Genomic DNA, 25,770 nt, shown 5'->3' with positions numbered 1-25,770 from the left:
AAGGAAGGGCATGATGTAGATTTCTAAGGTTTCTTCCCCTTATTCAAAATGAGAGCCAGATGCCAGTAGCACAGGTAATCCTGCTCATGCTGCCTTGACTTTATTAACAATAAATCCAAAAGATGGGGAGTTCAGCTGCTGAGCTCTCCCTTCCCTTTTTCAGCTGAGTGAACCCGCACAAGTCAGCTCAAAGACAACTCAACTGCATATTTCTTCTGCTAGAGCATCTGCAATTACAGTCAGCTACATTCCAGCTTCAAGAGGGACAAACTCACACAAAGAGATTTGGGTTCATGGAGTCTATCTCTGCAGTGGAAAAGGTCAACTCAATTTTCCTCTTCCCTTCTGTAGAGACTCCTTCAAGTAAATAGGGAATTGGTTGATGTAATTGCTAAGACATTCTCCATCATATTTGAAAAGTCGTGGCAGTCAGGTGTAGTCCCAGGTGACTGGAAAAAGGGAAACAATGCACCTGTCTTCAAAATGGGTAGAAAGGAGGCAGGCTCCTGAGAACCAACATATCAGCCCCATCCCTGTGTCTGGGAACATCATGGAACTCCTAGAAGTTATGTCAAGGCACACAGGGGACAGGGATGTGATTTGAGACAGCTTGGATATGGTCAACAAGGGCAAATCCTGCCTGACCAACCTTGTGGACTCCTACGATGGAGTAACTACATCAGTGTGGATTAGAGAAGGGTCTTGGGTGTCATCTATCTGGACACATGTAAGACTTTTGACATGATCTCCCACAGTTTCCTTCTCTCTAAATCGGCCACATACGGCTCTGATGGATGGACTGTTCAATAGATGAGAAACTGCTTGGACAGCCACACCCAAAGAGCAGTGGGCTAAGGCTCAATGTCCAGATGGACAAATGGTCTCCCTCATGGGTCTGTTTGGGATCAGTGCTATTTAATGTTTTCACCACAAACATGGACAATGGGGTTGAGTGCAAATCCACAAGAAACACAGGCATTTTTATTAAAGGTTTACAATACAGATAACAGAAGTTGTGTAATAATATGCTACTTACTGCAAAGCACTACCAATTAACATTCAAGCCTTATGGCAAAAAAAGACATTTTTCTTACTTTTTGTTAGTGCTCTGCTAATAAAATTTACTTACTCATATCCTTAAGCTATCAAGGCTACAACATTATTACTGCTTAACGTATTTACAGTCAGGTTTCTCAATTGTTGGATTGCAGAAACAGAAAATGTCCCTAAAAATATTTGGCTGTCTGCTGGCAAGTCACAGTATATTGCCTATGTGCTTCATGCAAAGTAAAGAAAAAAAAAAAGGCTTCAATAAATTACATAAATTTTGTGAAAGCTGGACTTTTGACTACTCGCAAAACTAAAATCTTAGGTTCACTTAAACATGTTTTTGGTCTATTGGTTAAGATTTTCCAAATATTCATTCAATATTTTAAAATTTTTTGATGTATGTGAGCATGTCAGACTACTCTGAATCCATCAGGTAGTAATGATGACATAGGATGTTAGTCCATTTAAATCTAGTGTATTCTATGTTGGTTTTGTTATTTAAATAATACTGCTGTGAGGTGCAAAACAAGGTATCAACTTCTTCCGAGTGCCTATCTTATGCTGTTTAAAAATTAGATCCAAAACCTCTTAGAATAGTGATGACTCTGGATTAAACTTTAATGATGGCTATGAGGTGATACAGCTAAACTAACTCAAAATTAAACATAAATTCATATGACCATACAGTCAAATTTTCAACAGAAAGATAAAATAATTAAGGCACTTCTGTTATATCTAGCGTCATATTCTGCTGATATATAGGCTACATATTTAGCTGCAACACCGTGATGAAACTCCAATAATCCTTTAATTTACAACTTGCAAGGATTTGGTCTTCAATCTTTATTATGCAGTCTACGGCAGAAACAAACAATTTCACATTATAACCTTATTGTTACACAGACTTTAACAATGAAAATAAGAAATACATTTTGGCTGCAGAAAGAAAAAGACAAAAAGTACATTTTCCCCCCAGTTAACTACTGATGATTTATTTACAGAGCAAGTAACAAACAATGTCTAGAAAGTGCCATTGCACCACAAATTATCTACATGGGTATTTCTAATCTTCATACTAGAAAACAGCTAAGAAGGCATTTGCTGCAGCACATTGTTTCTTCCTGAAATCTTAATGTGTTTTAGCAGCTAATACAAAATGCAGATGCAGACTGTATTTTGTTAATCAGAAAAGCAAACATACTGTGGGTTTGGTTAATAAAAAGTGGATGTCTAGCAAATTGTTGTTTAAAATTTCTTTTTCAAAAAAAGGTCTAATGCATTAACTGCTCCAATTACTTCACATGGGGGCTGTTGTTTACTTACAAATTCAAAATGCTGCTGACAGAGCAGCTGAAATTTGAGAAACTACTTGAAAGAGAAGACATCATCAGCCTGCGCAAGCTGTGACAGGCTTATAGCTACATTTTTATTTACAAAGAAATTTATGTTAATCTATGCTATTTTGGGGATAATTTGACAATCAATAACAATGTAGAATACTTTCATTTACTCATCTCTTTTAGAAAAAGTGATAGCTCATTGTTTTGATTTTAAGGTACTTTTTACATTTATGTGAAATAGAAGCAGAAGATGAAGCTTGGAGGGTGGTTTTGTTGTTGTTGTTGTTTTCTTTTTGTTAAGGGATCACTGGAAAAAAATTTCATTTGAAACTACAGAACATGCAACCCTTGCAGGAGAAGATCTCTTGAACTACAAATGTGTTGTTCTATGTGACCTTGTGAGACTTCAGCACATAACTAACCTGCACAGAAAACACCTTTACAAATAAACTTTAAGAGTAAATAGAGTGTATCCAACAGTATAACAACTTCATATCCCATTATTTTCCATCCTCAAAAGCTCACCTTATTTTTCAAACTACAGTTGTCTAGCCTTTGAAGTTTTGTTTCCAACCTCCTTTAACACCACTGTAACTTACCAAGAGCATGTCAGGCTGCTACAGGCACAGTAGCTCTGTTTTCAACTACTGTATGTGCTCCTGGTAAACAGGACTGCTTTGAACATTGGAGCCTGGAAGGCCCCTGTGTCTCCTGGCTCTGCTCGCTGTTACATTTCATGCTTCTGTTAAGTGCAATGCAGATGTGCTGCAGAAGCAATTTTTGACAGACTGGAAAAGCAGGCACTTTCCTCTGTGGTATTTTTTTGAGGGAAAGCATATCCTACATGTTCCCACTAGCTCACTGTGGCAGTGGCAACTGCTCTGAGAGCCATGCAGCAGGAGACCCTGTCACGGCAGTGGAGTAGTTTCAGCTTCTTGAAGTTCCAACTGAAAGGAAAGAGATTGCAAATACAATGAACAATTGCTTGATATCTTCCCACCAACAAGACTCTGTGTGTGTGTTTTTCCAGGAGAAATTTATTTCTCATTTGCAGCTACTGTTCTCATGTATAAAGCTGAGCACACAGCCCCAAGTAAGGCAAGACTATGCTTTTGTCTGAAGCAACAGAGGAAATGATCACAAAGAAACATTAGTAGTCTGCAATTTGAATTAGAATATACTTCATATCAAGCCAGTTGTTCTCTTTCTAGGGTGGAACGCTCTATGAATTTAATGAGCATGGAAAAATTTCACTCCCTTTTCTGTATTCTTTCTGTAGCAGTTACAAGGGAATTAGTGCTTTAGTTGAATACATTCTGTGCTCATATCAAAACAGAATCTAACTTTCAGATTTTCACTGACAGTCTAGTTTAAATTCTGTGTGAGGTGAACTTACATCAGCAAACAAACCCAACAATCCCTCAGCCCTGTGTGTCCACAGTCTCCATGCTGAGTCCTACTTGCATGCAGGCACAGTAGCACTACAGATGTTTCCATCAAGAAAACCTGCTTGCTGCATGGTAAGTCCTGAAAGGCTGCAACCCCTTTTTGCTCAGAAAATTTTGTACCAGAACCTGTTGAGACACTGGGTGGGAAATAAAATGCTGTAAATCAAGGGTTTATGGAACAGAAAGTAGGAAGACACAGATGGAGCCTGGAGACTCACGAAGAGCCCATGTCAACGCATATCAGCTAAGAGAGAAAGCCCAGTTTTAAGATCTATTGAACTTAGACAAATGTTTCATATATGTCAATATCTCTCCAGAAATGGGCTTTTTAAGAAATCAGTACTTTAAAGTTATAATTGAAATACAGTATAATTCACAAAGGGGATATAATAATTTTCTAAAAATATACAGGAAGGCCATTCTCTGTTCATACAGGTAGATGTGACTCTGCCAAGAAGCTGCCCGTTTTTTCTCATGTTTCTGCAACAGGAATCACCAGCATTCCCCATATTTGTTCACAGTGGTCATATAGCACAAGGTAAATTAAGAAGTAAGAAAATTCATTTAATCAAAGTAAAACTAGCTTTCAATTTTTTCCTTGTTTTAAATTTAAAACTTTTTCTTGAATCCAATATCCTCTTCTACATGTGGCTGCCAATCCAGGCAGTAAAGGCAAAAGCTTTCAGGGCTGAGCCTTTTGTTATTGAACATATCTGAGGCCTCATGTTCAGCATATGGGGAGGATTTACAGTTTCCATTAGGGCATTTAGACATTTCAGTAGTTGACAAAAAAGCATCAGAAGCTAAAATTGAAAAGAAGAGTTACACACTAAATAGTCCCAAAGATGTGCCTATACATAATTTCCTCAGTTGCTTGGATACATTCAGGTGAAGCTGCTATAAAAGCAGCTATTAAAATGGGTCACAAAGAAACTAATCCACTGAAACAAATTAAATTTCCCAGATTTCTGTGATTATTAATAATCCAGTTCCCTAATTGTTTAGAATTTTTAGTTATTAACACATAGATACTAGCAAAAACTCAGTTTTCAGGGAAAAATAACAATAACTATTGATTTTAAACTCAAAAAATTAAACCTTCTTCTAATCTCAGAGATAAATTGATGCAGAGTCTCTGAGCATCTGAAGTAAAAGCCATTTCAATGTACTTGCCAAGATTTTCATACAAATCAGTTAATGTCAACAACATCAAAAACCCTCAGCCATTTTCAAAAGCTACTATTTGGTCCTTCATTCCCCTCCTCTGACAATACTTTGCAATACTTTTTTCCCCCCAGGATTACATCACTCCTTTTCCAAGCAAATGCACTTATAAGATTGCATAAAAACTCCTGAAAACTATAAACACTTAATCTAGACCTTTTTGGTAATGCCAAGGAGCCACAAAGTAGGTCCAAGGCCACTATATTAACTCAGAATAAGATGAATATTTATGTTGTTTCCTGTTGGTGCTTTTGAACTGGTGGAATTCCTCCCAACAACTTAAAGACTTAAGAGTGTCTATTCTAAATGCTTTTAAATGCTTTAAGAGTGTTAGGCCTTATGACTAAGCCTTGTAGTTCTCTTTTAACAGGAGAAAAGAACTCTGATTTGGCAAAAAAAATGACGTGTGCCAAGTACTATACAGCCTTGCAATTAGAATTCATACTAATTGCTCTCCAAGGCCTTATCTATACAAAAAAGACCTTGTCAGTATACCTCAATCAATAGATACACAAGCTAGACTTTCTTTTACAGAAAGCACTTACCTGTAAAAAGAATACCCTGTCTATAGAATTTATAGAATCTCACTGTCTGAACAAATACTGGTGTCAGTCTTGGGGTTTATTTTATTTTTTCTTTTCTGAGAGCTAAAGCTGCATTCACTCTAGGGCCTTTTGTGTTTAAAACAATAATATAAAAATATTAGGTATTACATTTTTAGTTACTATTCCAGAGAAACTTTTTAGTGTACATTAGTTCAATGATCTTGTCTCTCGTTCTGATAAAAGCAGACTTCAAAAAATGTCTCTTACATAAACGTTTGCAGGAGAAAAAAGCTAAATTAATACTAAGCTTTGAACACAGCTTGCTGTGAATGTATTCTATAGACATTGTGGAGAGTGAGAAAGACTGTACCAAATAGCTGCTGAGCTGAACTCCAGAGAAAAGGTCCAGGTCAGCATTCAGGGAGCACATCTGGCAGAAATAAACCAATGGCAGCACCAGCAGCTGCCAAAACAAGGACTGCAGGAATGGTGGTGAGGGAAGTGGAGTTGGCCACTCCAGAGTCTTTCAAACACCTGAACATGCAAAGTCCTGTCCACCCACCTATGAGGACCTGAGCTACCAAGTGCTGGCTTCTTCTCCCTGGCTTCAAAGAAAACTGATGGTTAATTGCTAGGAAGAGCTACCAAAGCAGTCAAACAATTTCTTCTAGCTCTGCATACACCTTTTTTGTTCCATGCAGATTGGCTCTTTGCTTTTCCATCATGCAGTTTCCATCCTTACTGCCTCACTTGGACCTCATTCCTTATGTTTCCCTTTCTCCTCAGCATTCTTCCTCTCACCTCCACTTCCCTTCAGATTCCTTCCCTTCTCTTTATATATGCTTGATTTCTTCATAACAAATTTATTTCATCACTATTCCCTGAAGGAAAAAAAACAAACCCTAACCACAACTACAGGAGTAGCTTCCTCCTTATTGCCACTCTCAAGATCACTTCACTTGCTTGCTCCATCCCTGCCCCAGCAGGCTATCTCTCTTGGTGGTGTAGGCTGAAACATCTCCCTGGGAAACATCATCTTCTATTCTGTGCTTGCTCAGTGCTCAGGGAAACAGATTTTATTTCACTCAGCCTCTAGGCAGTACCACATTAATCTTTTCAATGGGTAGAAGTTTAGAAGGCTACAGCTCTCTGAGAAGTAATATAAAGATATACAACTAAATGTAGAAAATGGGTGTATACATACTGCACTCTAGAAAGCTGGAATTGTACTAGACAATACAATCTTGCTGTCAGACACATGCACAAAATTGACTCCATTGAGGATTACAAATGCATTATTAACAGATGAATGTAGTAATTTGCTACACCTAGTAAATACTACAATACATTACACATACATATATATGTGCACCTATGCCAAGTCTGGCAGTTCTGCTTCACCACCACACTGAGCAGGTGCCAATTTCACACGCTACAGTTTGGCATGTGTGAGTCAGACACAGGTGAACAACACCAATTGTTGATGCTTAATAAAGCTTCTCGCTTTAGCCCTTCTCCCTTTAGACTTCCCTCCTCTTTTGTGGTGCAATTACTGTTTAGTTTCCTTGGAGACTGGAATACTCTTATTTGGGCTATCTGGAAGCAGCTGAGTGTCAGGCAGGTAGCTGCTTTCACAAGAACCCACTGAGTTCTGCACCTTGAGGAGGCAGCCAGCTTGTGGCTGAAGTGGCAGCAGTGAGAAACAGTTGCATGAGCAACCAAAGTATATTGCTGAAAGGTTATACGGCAAGGAATGAACCAAGCTTATGCCTTTTGTTCTTATTTTTAAGGAATTACAGAGACAACTCAGACTTCTTCTAGTGCTTGCCATGTGCTTGAATTACTTTAATGAATGCTAAAATTTGCTTTCCTGTTTTGCTGAGAGATGAAGCTTGGGAAATCTCAGGACCAACCATAGTCACAGGACCATGGATATTGAACATGTACAAAACAGCTTCTTTGCAAAAACAATGCAAAAATAGGCTGAATAAAAAAACCACAAACAACTCTTGTTATCTGATGTGCCATAAAATCCCTACTTCTTAAAGGTTTTTTCTACATGGAAAAGGTATTTTCTTGGTATACCTGAAATGGCAAAATGGCACATTAGTATTTAACATGTGAGTATATATCTTCATATATATATATATACATATATATATACCTACCTATATCTAACTCCACCTTATTCACCACATAATTATCTGACACAAGAACTGCATGTAGACAAGCCTTGGTCTATCTCTTGCATGACTTTCAGGACACACAAGGCCATGTAGGCCTTCTCTGTACATCAAGCAAAGTGAACAAGCACAGGTTTTTTGTTTTTTTTTTTTTCTTTCTATTCCCTGTTGCAAGAGAGATCTGTATTCTGTCCCACTCCTGTCTCCATCAGCAGACAAGGAGCATGAACAGGTAAATCTGTGTTTTTCAACATGTTGCAAACATCCTGCAAGTGAAACAGTGTTTTATGTGCTTTGCACATGCATGCACACTGGACCCAGTCACTCAAGGTACCCTTCAGAACCCTTGGCTTCTGAGCATCAAGCAGGGCAAGAGAACAACTTAGCACCATGCAGGACTGGGGTCTCTGTGTGTGCATACACCAGTTTCAAATATAACCTTGAAAGTGTTCAGACCTTCCAAAAGCTACAAATCAGTGTAAGTGGTAACTTCAGAACACATGTCATCTCCAAGCGGGTGGCCTGGATCCAGAGATGACATCTCCACTGCTAGTCATACCTGGTGGTTAGTCCTATCCACAGTGTTGGCAGTGGAAGCATGGTCACGAGTGTTTTGTCGGACTCGGGTGGAGTTTTGCTGCTCAATGGTTGAGGAAGTGGGGATGCAGAACTCTCTGAAACACCTTTTGAAATTCTCATCTAGAAATGCATAAAGGACTGGATTAAGGCAGCTATTTGTATACCCTAGAGCAATACAGAAGTGCCAGGAGACAGTCTGGAAAGTAGTTTCTGGGATGTTGACCAGGGCTTTAATGATAACATAAATGTGGATGGGAGTCCAGCAGACAATAAACACTGCCACCACTACAAGAACCATCCTTGTGATCCTCCGCAGGTTCCTGTCCTTCTCTTTGGAGCCGGATAACATGCGAACGCTCTTCAGGCGTAAAATCATCAGCCCGTAACACACCGTAATGATCAGGACCGGCATGATGAAGGCAAAGATAAATACACAGATTTTCAGGAGGTTCTCCCAGTACCAAGCAGGGTGGGAGAATGTAAGTGTGCAGTCAATTGAGCCTGAGGAAAAGGAAAACAACAGAGAAGAACATTCAGGTCAGCTTTTAATTTGCTTTTCTTTAAACCTTTCCTTAATTAATATCACAGGCAAATATATGAAGACTTTACACCTAAGTAAATATGTAAAATGAAGCAATCTGTGACCTGTCATTTGCACAAACATTGCCAGGATAGAGTGCTGCAAAACATGCATGAAGCGTGAGTTAGGAAAACAAAACCAAATTAATATGCTCTCTTTTGCATATTATGACTTGGAACTTAATGTATACTAAACAAGGAAAAGAGTTGAACTGTCATACATACTCAAACTTTGACTGAATTTCACTTCCACTATAAAACATGGTGAAAAGAAAGCCACCATATATGCTGAGAGTTTGGGCATTTCAGGGCAACAGAGAAGAGAACGACATGACGCTTTGGTAACTATGCACTGTGGAGGGTCTGGATTTATGTTGACATGCTGTCACTGTCCCTTTATGGGAGGTCTTGGAACACCAGTGGTCCAGAATATGCTTTCTGCTCTGTATCATGTGCTGCCAGACAGGGTGTAGCATATCTATGACTGCCAGCCTTCCAGTGGGAGTATCCTGGGTAAAGCACAGGATACTCCTGTGCTGAAGGACAATGCAGAACTGCCCCACAGCAGAAGGCAGGCAGGCACAGATGATTTTCCAAACACTACAATAACCAAGTGGGACAGCAAGACTTGCATGGACCCATTGAAGGAGCTGGAGCTGCTTGTTGTAAAACACAGATCACATGCACTGCTTGTCCAGTCAGCTACAGCCAGGTGCAAAACTGTTGAAGGGGCTCATTTGCACTGATACTTGCTTTACACAGGTTAGTGGTCAGAAGTTAATTCAATGCCTCTACACTACAGTGAAACAATGCAGAAAGGAGTTGAAATGCTGCGTATTCAATTTAGGAATGAAAGCCAGACTTACCATGCCTGTATTTAGTAGTTGCCATGAACATAACTGGCAGGCCAATGGCAGAGGAAAGAATCCAGTTGCAGACATTGACAATTTTGGCATTTCGGGGGGTACGGAAATCAAGGGCCTTAACGGGGTGGCAAACAGCCACGTAGCGATCCACACTCATGGTGCAGAGTGTGAAGATACTGGTGAACATGTTGTAGTAGTCTATGGATATAACAATCTTACAAAGGATGGTACCGAATGGCCAAGTTCCCATCAGGTAATTCACACTCTGGAATGGCAGAGTACTTGTTGCTAGGGCATCTGCCAATGCAAGATTGAAAATATAGATGTTGGTGGCAGTCTTCATTTTCGTGTACCTAGGAAAAAAAATTGACAGAGCATGTGAATGACCACAACTGACATTATTAAATAAAACAGAATTCAGTGCATCATCTATAAGAAGATTCTGTAAAATAATATGCTAGATACTGTCAAAGATCACAATTTCTGCTTTCAGCCAAATGACCATGCTATGATTCACCTACATGTTGGTAGTTTAGTCAGACATCAGCTAAAGGGTATAAGGAAAAAAAAATTAACTTGTGCAAAAGGAAAAGGTACACATAGAAGAAATAATATTATAGATGCTAAATACTATTATAGAAGCTGAAAAAATTGTATGCTTACAGATCAGATACTGTACTACATGGATAGATTTTCTGTACCTGCTGATGTCATGCCAAATATCATAACTATGGTCTGTAGAAAGAGAAAATGAATTTCTAGGTTGTGAAGTAGTAATGATGGCATTCCAAATGGGCAGCACTTGAGACCCATTTTTTAAGTGGATGCTGTACTTTTGCAGTGGTACAAAAAAAAGTTTCCATTTAAGTAATGTTCCGGCCATGATGCCCTGATTGCTGCTGAGGTTGCTGGGCCCTGTGGCTGCTTGGATTTTGGGGGATCAGATGGCTTGCTCTTTTGATGGAACTTCCTTCTATTTCTGCAAAACTAATAAGCAGAGTGTTTGATCAAACATTTTACAATTTATAGAACACTTTTCAAGAGGAACAGCTACTTTCAAAAGACCTGTCAAGGAACCTGCTAGGGAAAGCAAAATGTGAAATACACAGTTTAGTGGGTTTTATCTCTCTGAATGAGATCTCTTCAGAACATGAGTCAGTTGCAAAAAATCCCAATGAAAGGATTGTGTAGGAAATGTGCATTTGCAACTTTTCTTTGGTAGATTGTGCAGAAATGCAGACTTCATATTGAATGGACCTAGAAAGCTTTAATGATGAACATTTGAAGGCATTGGTATGGGATCTGTTCTCTCATTTTTAGCACTGTGCATGAGAAGGCACTAACAATCCTAATTTCAATTAAGGGTGTTTTTTAAAAACAGATTTTCAAGTAGATACAAATGCTATCTTGACTGCTGCCTTCAGAAAGTATGATCTGAATACGACACTTTCAAGTTGTAAATAAACTTCATATTCTGAAAGTCCTGTAAAAGCTTTTCTTACTGCATTTATATAACAAGTTTGTAACTAACACAGGGGGAGGTAGATGCTGCAATCATCTACAACTCTCTCTTCTGGACACTGGAAAAAATATACAGGACTGCAGTGTGGGAGAGGTACACAATAAAAGCTACAGCTCTAAAAAATGTTTGGAGGGAGGAGAAAATATTTCTCAGGCAATTTGAAGAAGAATCTTCCAGATAAGAATGAAAGCAGCAAGATTTATATTTTGTTATGAATATCTGTCCAAAGGTCTGAGATATCCAGGAGTAGCTGAAGGTGTGTCCAGAGCTAACCTGAAGGTTTGATTGTGTTGTGAGCAGACATATCCAGCTTGCTCCCACCTGATCTGCCCCAGAGGGGCAGTGGCTCTCAGCTCTGCACAAACAGGCAAAGGTGACGAGGGATCTGTGCGCTCACCCAGGCTGCTGATCCCTGCTCAGACCTTAGATGGTTGCCTGCCTTCTTCACAGCTGGACAAGAAAGCAGATTTGGGAATGCTGCTCAGTGCTGCTGCCATCACACGTGATTCTGGGACAGGTTTGTCTGGAGAGCATGGTCAGATACTGACGACAATGCTTTCTTATCAGTAATTAAAGCCATTATGATTTAAAAGGAATGCTTGACACAGCAAAAAAGCCCAAACCATCAACCAATATGTAAATGACTTTCAGGTTAGCATTAGAGAGGATGGACAGAAAAACACTCCGAATAAATAGAATTAAGTTTCTTCACTGGCATGGGCCTTATCCCACTTAAATGCTGCATATTTTTCAGTTTTGCAATCTAATTTTGTCAGTTTAATTTTAAAAGTTCTTGGACTTGCTTTGTTTAATGGCCTCTATAGACCATTAGTGAAGGATTTTGCTTGATGTACTCTGTAATCTTTGTACTTCTAATCATGCTGTTCTGACAATGAATAGAAGCAGAGCTCTTACGGTGATAGAAAATATTTACCTCCACCTGCTGCCTAATCAACAAAAGCCTATTGAAATTCACAATATTCTTTTCAGTGAATTCTATGAGATTTGGGCGTTTCTCTGTACAGACTATTTAAACTTTTTAGAAGGGGCTTATTTCTGCAAGGTACATTTTGTAAAACATGTATTTTTTCTAATAAGTAGATTATCAGTGTCCCTAGGATTATTTTTGTCATGAACAAATAAATACCAAAGCAATTGATTAAACATAATTTTAACAGCATGAAATGTAACAGTCAATCAAAATGAAGCTTTTCAAAGTCTTGATCTTAGCTGTTATTATACTTTTTGCTAAGGTATCAGTCTGCCTATTTGAAGCAGAACAAACATTTCCATTATCCAGACACAGATATATATGTGAAGCTATTTCTACAGTTGAGAGGGACTTAGTAATACCAAAATTTATAATGCAATACCAAAATTTATAAATGCAATCTTTTAAAATACTGCTTTCACACTTTCATTCAAACTTACTGGTATTTAGATTACATTGAAATTTCAGTGTTTAAAACATCAGGTGTATTAAATTCTGCACAACAAAGAGCAAGGTTGCAAATGAAGACAGAAGTTTGCTTTGGGTGGCCTTAGTTTTATTTTACAACTCTGCAATGAAAAGACTAATAGAATGTCATGAATCAGGGGCTTTCTGTGAATATTTAGTGCAATACTGCTCTTGTTATATATCCAAATTAATTATGCTCATTATAATACTGGCACCTACTAGTATACTCCTCCTAATTCCTCAGTGCAGGTTTTGTATCATAAAATATCTGTTAATGAACTGTTGTTTTGCTGATAATAGTAGATGATAAATCAGGTTTACAACAGCAAGAATACACTTTATGCCTAATTTTTTAGGGAAAGCTCAGCCTTGTCTTTAACTTCAATCCTACAAAGCTTTAAAGCAGACTTCAAGTTTGAAGACCTGAGCTGTACAAGTCCACTCAACTGAGATTTGCTTGGAATAAGAAAAAGCAATGGAGAAAAGAGCGAGGATTCAGCTCAGACTGTCACCGTGTTCCTAGCATTTAAAGATTAATAGAAAGTCCTGAAATGGACCCCACATCTATCTGCCCACGGGCCACTTGTAGTTTGTAAACCAAATAAAACTTTCACCAGATTAACCTCAGAGACACTCCAGCTCCCAGGTGTAACAGCACCATGGACAGGAGCCAGGAGCCCCTTCCCTTCCACTTCTCATGCAACAGGAGGGATGTGAGCATGTTTGTGACTCTCTGCAAAGACACCTGCCATGGCCCTGTTTCTGGCCTGTCCGCTCCAATAGTTTAATTACCATCTCCAAATATTTTTAAAGAGTCTCTTCTTTTAAGCTTCTTAAAATTTAATGAAATCTTTAGTTTGCATCATATCTTATTTAGGCCTCACAGAGTTTTTATACTGCTATTGTAGTCTATGCAACCAATGTAGTCATGTTCCTACTGCTCCCTGGTCAAGAGGTTTACATCCATGTGGATTGTTGAGATATCCTCTCCTCCAAAGCCTTCTGCCCTCCTGGACCAGATCAGCTTTATAGCATCTTTGGACCAGCAGGCTGGTGCAAAGAAGCTAGAGAGGTCCACATTTAGCTCAGTGTTATACAGAGTATAATAATAATAGTAATAATACAGATAAATTATTGTTATATTCCTATATTATTATCATCATTATTATTAATGATAATGATGCAGCTCAGAATAATACATAACATTACAAATTAATTAAAACAATTTCCTCTGAATAACATCAATGAGGAGGATAGCAGAAAGTCTTTTGCACTTAGGAAATGGGCTGGTCGATGACAGACTGGTAATAACTACTTTCAGCAACACAAAGGCATGCAAGGTTTTGCCTACAGAATGCTAATTTGGAGACAATGACTACTTCAAGAACTGTTTAAGTTCAGCAGAAAATACACGAAAAACTGGACAAAATCACTGGAGATTCATTGCAGAAAACAGTCACTCTCAAAAATGGTTTGGCTGCTGAAAGAAACCACAGCCAGCAGTTAGGTCTTGCATACAGACAACCTTACAGAAAGCTCTTCTTGATGCTGGAGATTAGGTTAGCATGTCAAATTCATGTTCTTCTTGCATAAATGACTTGTTAAACAAATGAAGAATCATTATGTGCATACATTAGATTAGTTGAGGTTGCCTTGGGTGGGAAGATTAAAAACATGTTAAGCGTGCCTAGTTGAATCAATTTAAATTATTTTTTCCCCCATGACTGTTCTGATGTACCTTGTATATGCAACTCAAGAACAGTAGGAAAAAGGGATTTTTTTGGCATGTTTTCTTGAGATATCAGGTACTTCCAATTTTTCTTGACCCCTTAAAGCTTTGAACAAAGTCATGACATACTCAAGGTAATCTGTAAAACCCGGAAAATTTTTTCTGTCTGCCAATTCAGTTTTAATATTTAACACTGAAATAAAGTCTCTCAAGCCACATTCTGGAAAGTACCTTTGAGCTAAAGGGTCTCAAATGACGGACTTTACTGACATCCATCTATTTGATTATCCTTTTCTTCCCATGGCAATGGGTCTCCATAGAGTGAAAGACCCATACTGTATCTCAGCCACAGCTGTGACATGTGCTGTGGCAGGCCGTAACCTATTAAAAGTTTTGAAGTCGTATATATTCTGGAAAGGTCTAACCTTCCTGTCTGTGAGCACATGATTTAATCAGCTTGAAAACTTAAGTCTTTGATTTTAATGGATACTTCTGAATGCTTATTCCTTAAGCCATTTAATTTCATCTCTGGCTATAAGCACCATGAATCTGCGCACAACCCTGACAGGTTATTAGGCAGTAAGGCCACTCATATTGGAGGTGCCATCTTGTGGTTAACAACCTTTGCATCCTTTTGATGCATATTCTACTAAAGAGATCTTATACAAGACTGTAATTTAACATAGTACGCCCTGAGTGAACCAAACCAAGAACAAATTGAAAAACTAAAGAAAACCTTAAGCAGTTATAATAGAGCTGAATACAGTCACACTTGGTTACAATGAAATAGTGCAATTTGCATCACATTCACTTACTTCCTGCACCCATCCCGAGTTTGGGGGTAAAAGCTGAAATGGGGAAGTGAGGAAGCTTTTACTGCCTTTAAGAAAGACAGAAGCTGTTGCTGTTCCCTCCTGTTAAAGTCCTGCATCCTGACTCCCAGCACAGCACTGCTGTGACTTGTCATGTGGTTTAATACCTACTTGATCATACTTCACATACATTGTTCTGGAGCAGCTTTCTCTCCTTTCTTCACTCACTGGCAAGGGGCTGTCCATTTTCTGAAGGAGTCTGAGCGTATATGTGGTCAGTCCGGGCCTGAGCACAGGGCAGGGCACTGCTGGACTGTAGTTGCTTCAGTTGCTACCTTTTTTCTCCCTAACAATTTGTTTTCCCACTGTTTTGTCACTTTATTCTCCTCCATAGTACAAATGAGATTTGGCTAGAATGTCACCAAAGTTTACTTCCCTCGGGTTACCTTGTTAGCATCTTTGATTTCCCAGCTTATCCCTTCTTCTCATCAGGACAGTGCCAAGGCATGTGCAGATCCAGCAGTATTTGCTTACAGGATGCAGGAGAAGCAAGCAGAGCACCTGGGAAATAACACCAGCTCAGGGCCATTTTGCTTGTACTCAGAATCCATCAGGAATTTATCTCATACCTCAGCTTTAGGAGAGGGTGAGCTAAACAAAAAGGTGCTCTTTCAGGCAGAGTCACCTTCAGTTTTCAGTGCCAGTCTTTTGGGAAATTATGTGGAGCTGTGAGGGCATCTGACTCATCCTGTTTTCCTGTGTTGGACTTTGAACTAAAAAGGACTTGCTGCTGTCTTTCTGGCTCTTCCTGATTTTATAAGCCAGTGAGAAAGGCATAATACAGAAGTTTTCTTTCTGCTACTCAGTTTAAGCCAGTGAGTTTAGTCCCTACACAGAGAAAATAAAACAAGCTTTCCCAGACATCATAAAAAGCTACTTAATGATAAAAAACAAATGACAGTAATGAGTATCCTTCAGTGCCCAAACAATCATTTGCTGGTACACTTCCTTCCCTTCCAGCCTAGTTGAACAGGGGGAAAATTACCTGCCAATTATTTCAGAACTTAATCTGGCCTGTTTGTCAAACCACTTTTATTTGACTCTCTGTTTGCCTGGGACTGAGCATATATGGGTCTCCAATAAAGGTCACTGCTTTCATGGTTATTGTGTAACATACCTCTCTGAAATAAATCAATGGTGCTAAAAAGGCTAACTACAATACATTTCCATTATCCAGCAGCAGGTGCTTATTGTTGAAGGCTTTGCTTTGCTAGGAAGACATATAAAGGAAAACTGTCAGTATATTAAATTTGACTTTTTCCCCTCTGCCTTCAGGGAAGTGTGATTGAGAGTAAAACTGCTGACTATACCTCTGGTAACAGATAATGTGGTGACACTTTCCTAGAGGGGACAAGTTATCAGCTACTTTGTCTGGTTTCCAGGCACTGGTACCCCCTCCTGATCTGTATACTGATCACCTGAGATAAGGACTGCACATGAAATATCCCTAGTCAGCAGGGAAGCTGGCAGGGAAGCCTCTGCAGACAGTTTTAACGCTAGTAAATGTGAGATTATGCAAAGGTGTGGTAGGGAACAGCAGGTAACCAATCCCCCTGGTCATAGGGTAGCAGGGAGGTGGCATGGGGCTGGAGGCCAGCCATACACAGACTGTACAGACCCAAGTACCACTGGCTATACAAGGTATGGCTCTGGCATGCAGGAGACTGGGATCTTCTGGTGAAGCTGTTGAGTGTGATCTGGAAAGGAGCGACAGAGATGAGACAAAGGAACTAGAGAGAGAAAAAACAAGGGGGAATGCTTGCCTATGATGTGGGGAGAAGGGGAAAGAAAGCAATGGTGGAAGCTGGCATGAGAGGAAGGAGCACAGCTATGTATTATGTGAGAAGACCGAATCAAAAGTACTGGAAATCATGAACTCAGCCTCTACATGACAAGGATGAGATTGTGTCTGAAGCTGTGGCTCTGAGGGAGTTCCTAAGACCACAATCTTATGAGAGTGGTTTGGGTAATTAGCTCCTTAGATGATTTTTCTATAGGGGCAGCACATCCCAGGCTGAAGACTAGCACTGTGACAACTGCTGCTCCCTGTTTCCCCTTAAAAAAGAGACTTCACTCAGCTGGAACTGCTCCACACAACACGACAAGGAGGAGATGTTCCACTTTACACAAATGTTTTTGTTCTGAAGTTTTACTCCTGATCTGAGATACAAGATTTTATAGCTGATAATTGAACACTTCTCAGAAAGAAGGTGGAAAAAATCTATTTCATGTCCTTCACAGTTATTTGATTAGCTATGGTGCATAATCCCTACCTTTTTTTTCATCATGTAAATTCAAAGGGAAATATAAATAAAATTTAGAAGTGTTTAACATTAATAGATAAATGAGAATGCTTATCACAGCTAGACTAAGCTGTGGAACTCCTTGATAGTGAAGATCATTAAAAGCCCACTTCCAAAAAGGACTAAAGGTCTTTGGAAGATAATTATAATATTCCCACTTTCAATACCACAAACCCAAACTTCATGATATAAACCAAAGAAGACCCAGATGGTTATAAAAAGAGCTTTATTTGAGATCAGCTTAAGAACAATTCAGAAAATAGTTGCTTTTGGATTTTTAAAAAAAAAATATAGTTACAAGAGTGGATTTGTATTTTGAAGAGATTTATCAAGCATTGAAAACTTTTCACTTGGAATCATAATGAAAATAAATAATTTTTTGAAAATATCTGTTAATGAAGATCTCTATAACAACCATCTTAGAACACCTAAGCTTAAAAATAACCAAGTTAGAATCTGTAAAAATGTTTGTAAAAAATCTGCTTCATGTTTGTTTGGAAGCAGCTTTGTTTAGTAGTGGCAATCTTTGTGACCTTCTTCCAATCTTATTTTTGATCCTCATTTTTTTGGGGAGTACTGCATGTTAGAAATGTCCACAAAAAGCTACTGAATAAATGCTGATGCAAACTGCAGCTCTCCAGTCTAAAAGTCTATTAGAAGGATACTCACAAAGTTTTACCCCTATTTTTTCCACTCTGTGACTAAACACCAGCTGCTGGCTATGGCTAGAAAAGAGGCTAGTAAGCTAAATTACAGTTCTGTGACATTTGGACTTGCACCATGTTATGTTTCAGATTTTTGTAAATATATTACCTTTTGATCTAGAAAAGCTATAAAAGCTTATCCACGGTGTTCAGCAAAAGTTATGCTCAATGGTTTGGGAAAACACCGTGAATTAAAATGAAATAAAGCAGTACTTCACAATTATGTTAGCTAAATAGCTCATTAGTCATTAGCTTACTAGTAATTATGTAATGTAAGCAATATGTGCATACAGTACTTTCTACCCTTACTGAAGCCTTGAAAGGTTAGTTACTTTTGATTATTTTTATAAAGAATTTTTTTTAAAAAAGAGGAAGTGTTTAACACTATTTTTTTCATGAGAGCCATTACCAGGAAAAATACAGTGGGATCAAACAGCTTTTTACAGGCAATTTGAGTGAGAAGGGTTGTTTCCTGCCCAGAACTGCCTGGTGTAGGCACTAGCAGGGCCAGAGGGTCTGTGCACCTGGGCCTGGCACGCTGTCCTGTGTGCAGGAGTTCACTGGGACCAGGGCCAGGCACAGGATCTGGAAATGAGTCTGGGGCTGCAGAGCTCTCACTCATCCCTCAGGTGTCTCTGCTTCCTCAGTGAGATGGGTGTTACCACCAGGTTGTAACCTCATGTATTTTTGGTCAAATTTTCATCATGTCTGTAAAAACATAATTTAAAAAAAAAGAATACAAAGGTATACATTCAATTTTATCTGTCTGCTTTCCTTCATCTTGGGGGAGAGAGGGAAGCTGCTTGCTAGTTAAACATTTACCCACTAGCAAAGGTTGGTAAACTCTGTCACAAACAGTATGCAAACAGGGACACCTGCCTTTCTGCCTAGCAGGATGCTGAGGGTCACCCCCTTGCTATGCTGCTGATTTAATTCAGCTCCTCTGCTGCTCCCTCAGTTCTGTCCCCAGGTCTTCTCTGGCTGGTGCTGTGAGAAACTCTATTAATTCATAATTGACATGACTGGATAAGACTGCTGAGGCTTTCAGCTCTTAGCACAGGCATGGAGCCTTTGCAGTAAGTGGAACAGGCAGGACACACACTCACACAAGCAATGCTGTGCAAATGCAGAGAGGTTCATGAGGCTGTGGACAGGAAGGAAAAGCAGGAATTTTATGCAATTCTTTGTTTCCAAGCCCCCTGATCTCAGCTGCTACAAAAGATGCTGAAGGTCACCTCACATACAGCATCTATAACACCATGTCACCTTGCAAAGAACCTATTTTTTAGAAATACTTGTTTTACTTCACCCACTTTCAAGCTTGAGATAATGTACAGATTTTTTTTTCTCTAAAAAGACTCCACACTTTTGTGCACATGTGTGAGAGTATTTATTCCTCTGCTGATATAAATTATTTCTACAACTGAAATTTCAACCCTAAGAATGTTCTACCTAATAAAACAATTTGTCTGAATTTTGAGTAAACTCAGCTGAACCAGAGTTTTCAGTGCTGCACAGTCTTTCCAGATTAGATGACACTTCAGCCACAGCTCTTTTTTTCCAAAACACTATTAAGAGGCTGTTTTGAGACACATAGAAAGATTTCTCTTAATTTCAGAGAGAGGATTTCTTCGACTTCTTTCCCTGTTTGCCTTTTTTTTGTTTTTATTTAAAGCAGTGTGATAATTTACTCAATGAAACAAGATATTTCCTAACTCTTCGGGAGGACTGCAGAGAACCTGAGACCCCTTTGTTTATGGTATGTGAAACATTTCTAGCAAAACAAATGAGGAATCACTCTGAACCTGAGTGACTTCAGCGGCTGTTGGTGGAATTACAGCTCTCCCAGAGCATTTGGATTGTGGAGGATTGGGAACTCTGTGAGATATCCCTCTCTTCCAGACCTGTGATGCTTAAGAGTTTCATCTAGGATCTATTGCAGCTTTCTAGCATATTACCTTAATCACATAATCACATATAAGACATATTCTTATTTCCACTCTAATTGTGAGAATAATATCCCACCAACTCAATGAGAAAACTGCACAGGCCTTTGGATTACTGTGTAAATTAATTGAATGCCACATGGCACTAATTGTACACTGTCTTCTTGTACTCCACAGCAGGTAGACGTAGCATTTGCTGTTGATATAGCCATAGCAACATTGTATTCATATTAGTAATTTACACTTACATAAAGCACTTGAGGAAAACAGATAATAAAAATTCTCCATAGATTTTTTTTCAGATTACAGGAAATTCATGGCTAGCAGTAAAACCTATTAAACTACTAATGTTGTCTCTTAAAGGCATTTTTTGATATTTAAGAAAGGAATCACTTCAGTGTTAGTAACATGAGGTTAAGACTCACACACTACATATAAAACATGTAAATATTAATTCAAGGATGAAAACATTCAGCTGAACAGGAACCATCTGGAAGAATGAGGGTAGATGAGACTACATTAACTATAACATAATGTGTATAAACTGGAAATCTTGGAATGTATTTGGTCAGTCTGCTTTGCACAAAGAGCTTTCTTTTCACATTAATAATCACAATACATTTCCAACTCCTCCTTGGACATATCTGCTTTCTGACCTCTGTTTGCCCCAGCAGAGATAGCAGGGTGGCATTGTCAAGTGATAATGATAGTTCCTTGTCAGGCCAGCACTTGCACAGTTCTGGCTCCAAACCCCTAGATTTGCCTCATGTGGAAAATTTTTAAGAGTAATAATGTTTATAGGAATGATATAATTATTTTAAACTATTACAAAGAAACCAAGCATGAGATGTTAGCATGCAGCATATTTGATCTGAAGTCACTGCTGCTTTCACTGGGGTGAAAGGTGAGCAGGACAGTTTCAAACATCTAAGCACCTACCTCCCAACTCCTAGTATTTTCAAGACAAACTAGATACCAATATTATTCAAAAATGTTAATTTTTAGTAGCCTCAATTTCCCTCACAATTAATTTAAAGATCAATGTTTTGTTCTTCCTGAGCAGGCATGATGGGAAAGGCAAATGAAGGGGAATGTTATATGGTGACAAATTCAATCCAGTGAAATTTTGGGCTCTTACAAGTAGTTGGATGAAAGGAGGCATGACTGCGAACACATAGGGTCACCATTTCATAGGCTCAAATTCTAATTTGAAACACTTTCAAGCTAGTATAGCTTGCAGCAGGAAGTGCAATCACTAAGTTCCATATTGCTGACCAGATACACTACACGTGCAGAGAAGCACAGAAAGAGAATGTATTTTTATGTTGCTCAAGCCACAGATCCTGTTTAGCCATTAGCATGTAAATTCCTTGTCATCCCAACTGCTAAACAGCTGTGTGGTGTTAATTGGGAACAAATTCTGTCACACCAAAAGCTGTTCTTGCAAAGGAGATGTGGGGTTTGCTATAAAATTCCTGATGGTTCAGACAAGCCACTTAATTTTTGTTTTCCTCTGTAAAACGAAAATGTATTTTTGTTTTCTGCTATTGCTTCTGGCTTTTGTTTGTAAGCTGTCATCTCAGAGAAAGAGCCGTTCTTTAGATAGGAATCTAAATACAAGTACCTTATTAGATTTGGCTTTGTGGTGCGAGTGTAATTCAATTAATTACTGTAAGAAATATGAACCTAGTAAGGGTTATGCCCAGGATAATAAATACATAATTCCAGAGACAAGCTGGAGCATATTTCTCTGCTGACAGCTATCCTGTCTCTCTTACACTGTGCATCTGCTTTTCCTCCCAGAGGAATGCATTCAACACTGCTACAGTGATTGCAGTCATGCCCCCACTCAGAAGCCTTTCTGCAGATGTGTCCTCATACAGATGTATCCTCACATAGCCAGCTTGAGTTTCAGACTGACAAACCACAAGACAGAAGAGAATCTCCCCAGCTCTGCGCACACAGCCTCTAAAGCATAGTTAAACCTTCAAGGCTTCTGAACTGCTCTAGACTGAACCACTGCTGGATATCACTTGTGTTCCCACTGGATCTACCAGATGCACAGGCTTTGCAGTGACATACCTAACACGTGCCGCATCCTCCATCCTGCTGCAATACCCCACCGTGACCGCGACCCTCACCCCCAGCTTTCTACAGCTGGCACAGCTTGCGCTGCACCCACACGCCACAAAGACGCCCGCTGCCGCTGGTGCGCCAGGGATGCCAAGAGGCAACGCCGGTTCCTGCGGGCCCGCAGAGCTTAAAGGCAGAACGGACGCTCCGGACGAGGGGGAGAAATGGAAGTGCTGGGGCTGCCTCCATAGGAACGGAGAGCGCTCCTGGGCTACCACTATCTCCCCCTTAAAAACGCCCGCTGAGCTCTCCAGGGCTCAAGGGATGCTTGGTTTGGAAACGACGAGCAGCCGCGAAGCGAGATGAGCTCACTCGGGCCCGTCCTGTCGCGCTCCCAGCCCGTCGCTCCCGGGAGGTGGCAGTGTTCCCCCACGGAAGCCACCTGCCAGCTCCGCGGCCAGGCCGGCAAGGGAGCCGCTTTTCATCTCCCTCTCACTCGTTTTCCGCTCATTTACGGGCAATGGATTTATCGCGCGTGATCTGATTTGTAACAGCCCCACTGGGGGCTTTTTCTCTTGCGGGCGAGAAAGTTGCGAAGTGCCGCAGCACAGCCGGAACGCCGGGATTACAGAAAGCGGTCGCATCACCGCATGCGTATTTATACACGTGTATACGCATGTATGTCTATACACATATATAAATGTATTTCAATATACACATCTAGATCTGAGGTAGAGGATCTCCAAACACGGCCACAGAGAAGCGTTTAACCGCAGTGCCATTTACATTTTGTTCGTGCATTTGGGAGAGGTGGGTGGAAAGACAGGTGGATGCGTGCCGGCTATCCGTGTACAATCACGTACCCGTACACGCTCACAGGCAGTGGCTACAGTCTCTTTAAATCCTCGCTCCTTAGGGGACAGGTCCGGGATTCAGGCCCCGTTGGCCAGAGCCACTCGCAGAGGTGGGCAGCTCGGATCGGAGGGTCCTTAGAACATCCTCGGACGCGCAGCGACTTCTGACGGCCCGGCCGCCCCTCACTGCTCCACCTCAAGTTTCTCTTCCCCCGTCACCCGCTCCAGCTCCTTATCAAAAGCCTCCTTCCCTTTACCGCGGGGGCCGGCGCCCGTCCGCACCCCTCAGCGCGCTGCCCGGCGGAGGGGGACCGCAGCATCCCCGCCGGGACACCGTCCCGCATCCCGGCTCCGGGCGGCGGGGTTCCGCCCCGACGGCAGTGGCCGCGGGCTGCGGGGCGGGGCAGGGCAGGGCGGCACTCACCTGACGATGACATACATGACCAAGAAGTTGCCGAAGAGCCCCACGACGCAGACCACGGAGTAGAGGGCCATGATGGCGATGGCGGTAACCACAGAGGGGCCGCCGCCCGTGGGCGCGCAGGGCCCACCGCCGCCGGCGCTGCCATTGCCGCCGCCGCAGGGCTCGGAGCGGTTCCAGCCCAGCGCCGCCGAGGCGTTGCCCCAGGCCGGGCAGGGCGGCCCGGGCGGGCGGCAGGCGGAGGCGTTGGCGGCGAACGGGACCTCCAGGGCGCCGGCCAGGAGCGGCGCGGACCCGTTGCCCAGCAGGTAGGCGACAGCCATGGCGCAGCGCTGTCAGCGCGGCCGCCCGCTCCCCACGCCCGAGGGACGCCCGGCGCGCCGCGCTGCTGCCGCGGTGTCGGCGAGGCGACGGCACCCGCCCGCCCCGACGGTGCGCCCTGCCGCTGGGTGCGGGCACATGTGTGAGGCGGGCGGGGCGGGCCGGGAGGAGGGGCCGTGTCCGCAGGAGCGGCGGGAGCCGCCTCCCGCGCCCGCTGCCCGCCGCCGCTCCTCCCAGGCCGGCGGGACGCGGTGGCGGCCGCCCCCAGCGGCGAGCGGAGCGCACCTGCGGGGGGCAGCGCCGGCGGTGTTCGCTTCCCCTGCAGGTGGCACTTGAAGGCAAAGCGCTTAACGTGTTCGTTCCCCAGAGCCGCGGGCATCGGTGGCGAGCACCGGAAAGACAAAACCGGGGGAGACTGACTTGGCGAGATAAAAGCCGGTGCAGAGAGGAGATCAATGCGCGAGAGATTATCGTAGTCAGACGGGGATCTTGGCAAAACGATGTCCTCAGTGATTATAGAGATAACAGAACCTTGTAATAAAATGTGACGAACTTTACGGCAACACTTTTCGGAGGGGTGGTTGTGAACAGAATTGTGCTTTAGAAATAACTCGGATCTCATGGATCCTCAGGATTTTCAGAGGACCTTCTGTTCAGAGCTCCAAGGATGTTCTCCCCTGGGTGTTGGTGTGATTGTTACTGAGTGCTTAGTTCACACACCACTTGTTTTCACCGGTACCTTTTTGTGTTCAGTTGTTCCAAATGCGTACAGGGGTGCGGGACTGCCTGATGGCTGATTATTAGGACTTAGCTCATTTACTGTCTCACTAATGAAATCAGAAGAGCTCCCTGGTAAGGCAGAAAAAAATATCTCCTGGTGAACAGGAAAGTGACAGAGTAGCAGTGATTGCTCCCACTGCCTCATTGTGGATGCACACTTATTCTGCTCACCCTGTGCAGAGCACCTCCCGCTATTTCAAGAGTGGTAATGACAAAAGTAGAGAAGAAACAAGTTGCAGCCTAAGAGAAAGATGCAGAATCCTGGGCATTTTAGTATAAGTATGTGCTTGTGCCACAAGCAGGGGGAACCAGTGCTGCTCAGGGCAGGTAACAGTAGCGGAATTGACCACACACTCTTTCGATGTATATCTGATAATTTGTGGGGAGGAAGAAGAGGGAACGGGAAAGGGGCATCACTGGACTTTGAGAGGGATATAGATCTGGAGAATTTGTATTCCTTTTTTCATTCTAAAGTGAAAATGGAAGGAGAAGGACAAGTAAGCTATTAATGGGCACTTTCAGTAGATAGCATGTATTGCTTCACGGCCAGAGTATTTTCAGCTTCGTTCATTGAGTAGGAGAGAGCCCATTTAGCGTTGCATCTAGGATGAGCTTTAGAATAGGAGATATTTTTGTCTCTAGAAATAGCTGTGGACAAATGAAAGCAAGAATTCAGAGATTTTACGTGGTCAAAGACACTGCTTCTTTATCCCCTACATGTCTAGTCATACACAGAGCAGGAGGGACAAGGCTTTAAAACTGAGCATTTCTCAGAGACTTTCATCTCTGGGTATGTGCACAGAGTGTGGGAACCTCTCTCTGTGCTTGCCCTTTGCTGCACCAAAGCCATCAGAAGAGTTTAAGGTAAGCCACAAGTACACAATTAGTATTTAACCCTTTGAACACAACTGTGTCTGGCTGTAGAAAGGATGGGGAAGATGGGGAGCAAAAATCAAGGCTGCCAGGAGATCC

At 41.4% G+C, this 25,770-nt stretch overlaps 1 protein-coding gene and 1 long non-coding RNA gene across 4 annotated transcripts in view; one reads left to right on the top strand and one right to left on the bottom strand.

Annotated features, from left to right (window-relative positions):
* Positions 1 to 948: 948 nt before the first annotated feature.
* Positions 949 to 24,358, bottom strand: OPRM1 (opioid receptor mu 1). Of its 2 annotated transcripts, none has more exons than XM_030268041.4 (4): positions 23,701 to 24,358; positions 9,815 to 10,167; positions 8,350 to 8,870; positions 949 to 3,337 (listed from the first exon to the last, which is right to left on the bottom strand). In XM_030268041.4, exons 1-4 carry the CDS (start codon positions 24,018 to 24,020, stop codon positions 3,299 to 3,301), a joined length of 1,233 nt encoding a protein of 410 aa, XP_030123901.1. In that variant the 5' UTR covers positions 24,021 to 24,358; the 3' UTR covers positions 949 to 3,298. The 2 variants fall into 2 exon arrangements, with proteins under 2 accessions (XP_030123901.1, XP_030123902.1); XM_030268042.4 differs by lacking the exon at positions 23,701 to 24,358 and adding an exon at positions 15,783 to 15,897.
* LOC115494348 (uncharacterized) overlaps positions 23,831 to 25,770 on the top strand; it is a 178,847-nt gene continuing 176,907 nt past the window's right edge. For both annotated transcript variants that reach the window (XR_003959342.4, XR_012055067.1), the window contains exon 1: positions 23,831 to 24,005. This is a non-coding gene — a long non-coding RNA (uncharacterized lncRNA). The remainder of the gene's footprint in view (positions 24,006 to 25,770) is intronic.

The sequence above is a fragment of the Taeniopygia guttata genome, chromosome 3, assembly GCF_048771995.1.
Source record: "Taeniopygia guttata chromosome 3, bTaeGut7.mat, whole genome shotgun sequence".
Lineage (NCBI taxonomy): Eukaryota > Metazoa > Chordata > Aves > Passeriformes > Estrildidae > Taeniopygia > Taeniopygia guttata.
Note: the sequence above shows the minus strand (reverse complement) of the source record. Positions and strands in the feature narration are given on the sequence as shown.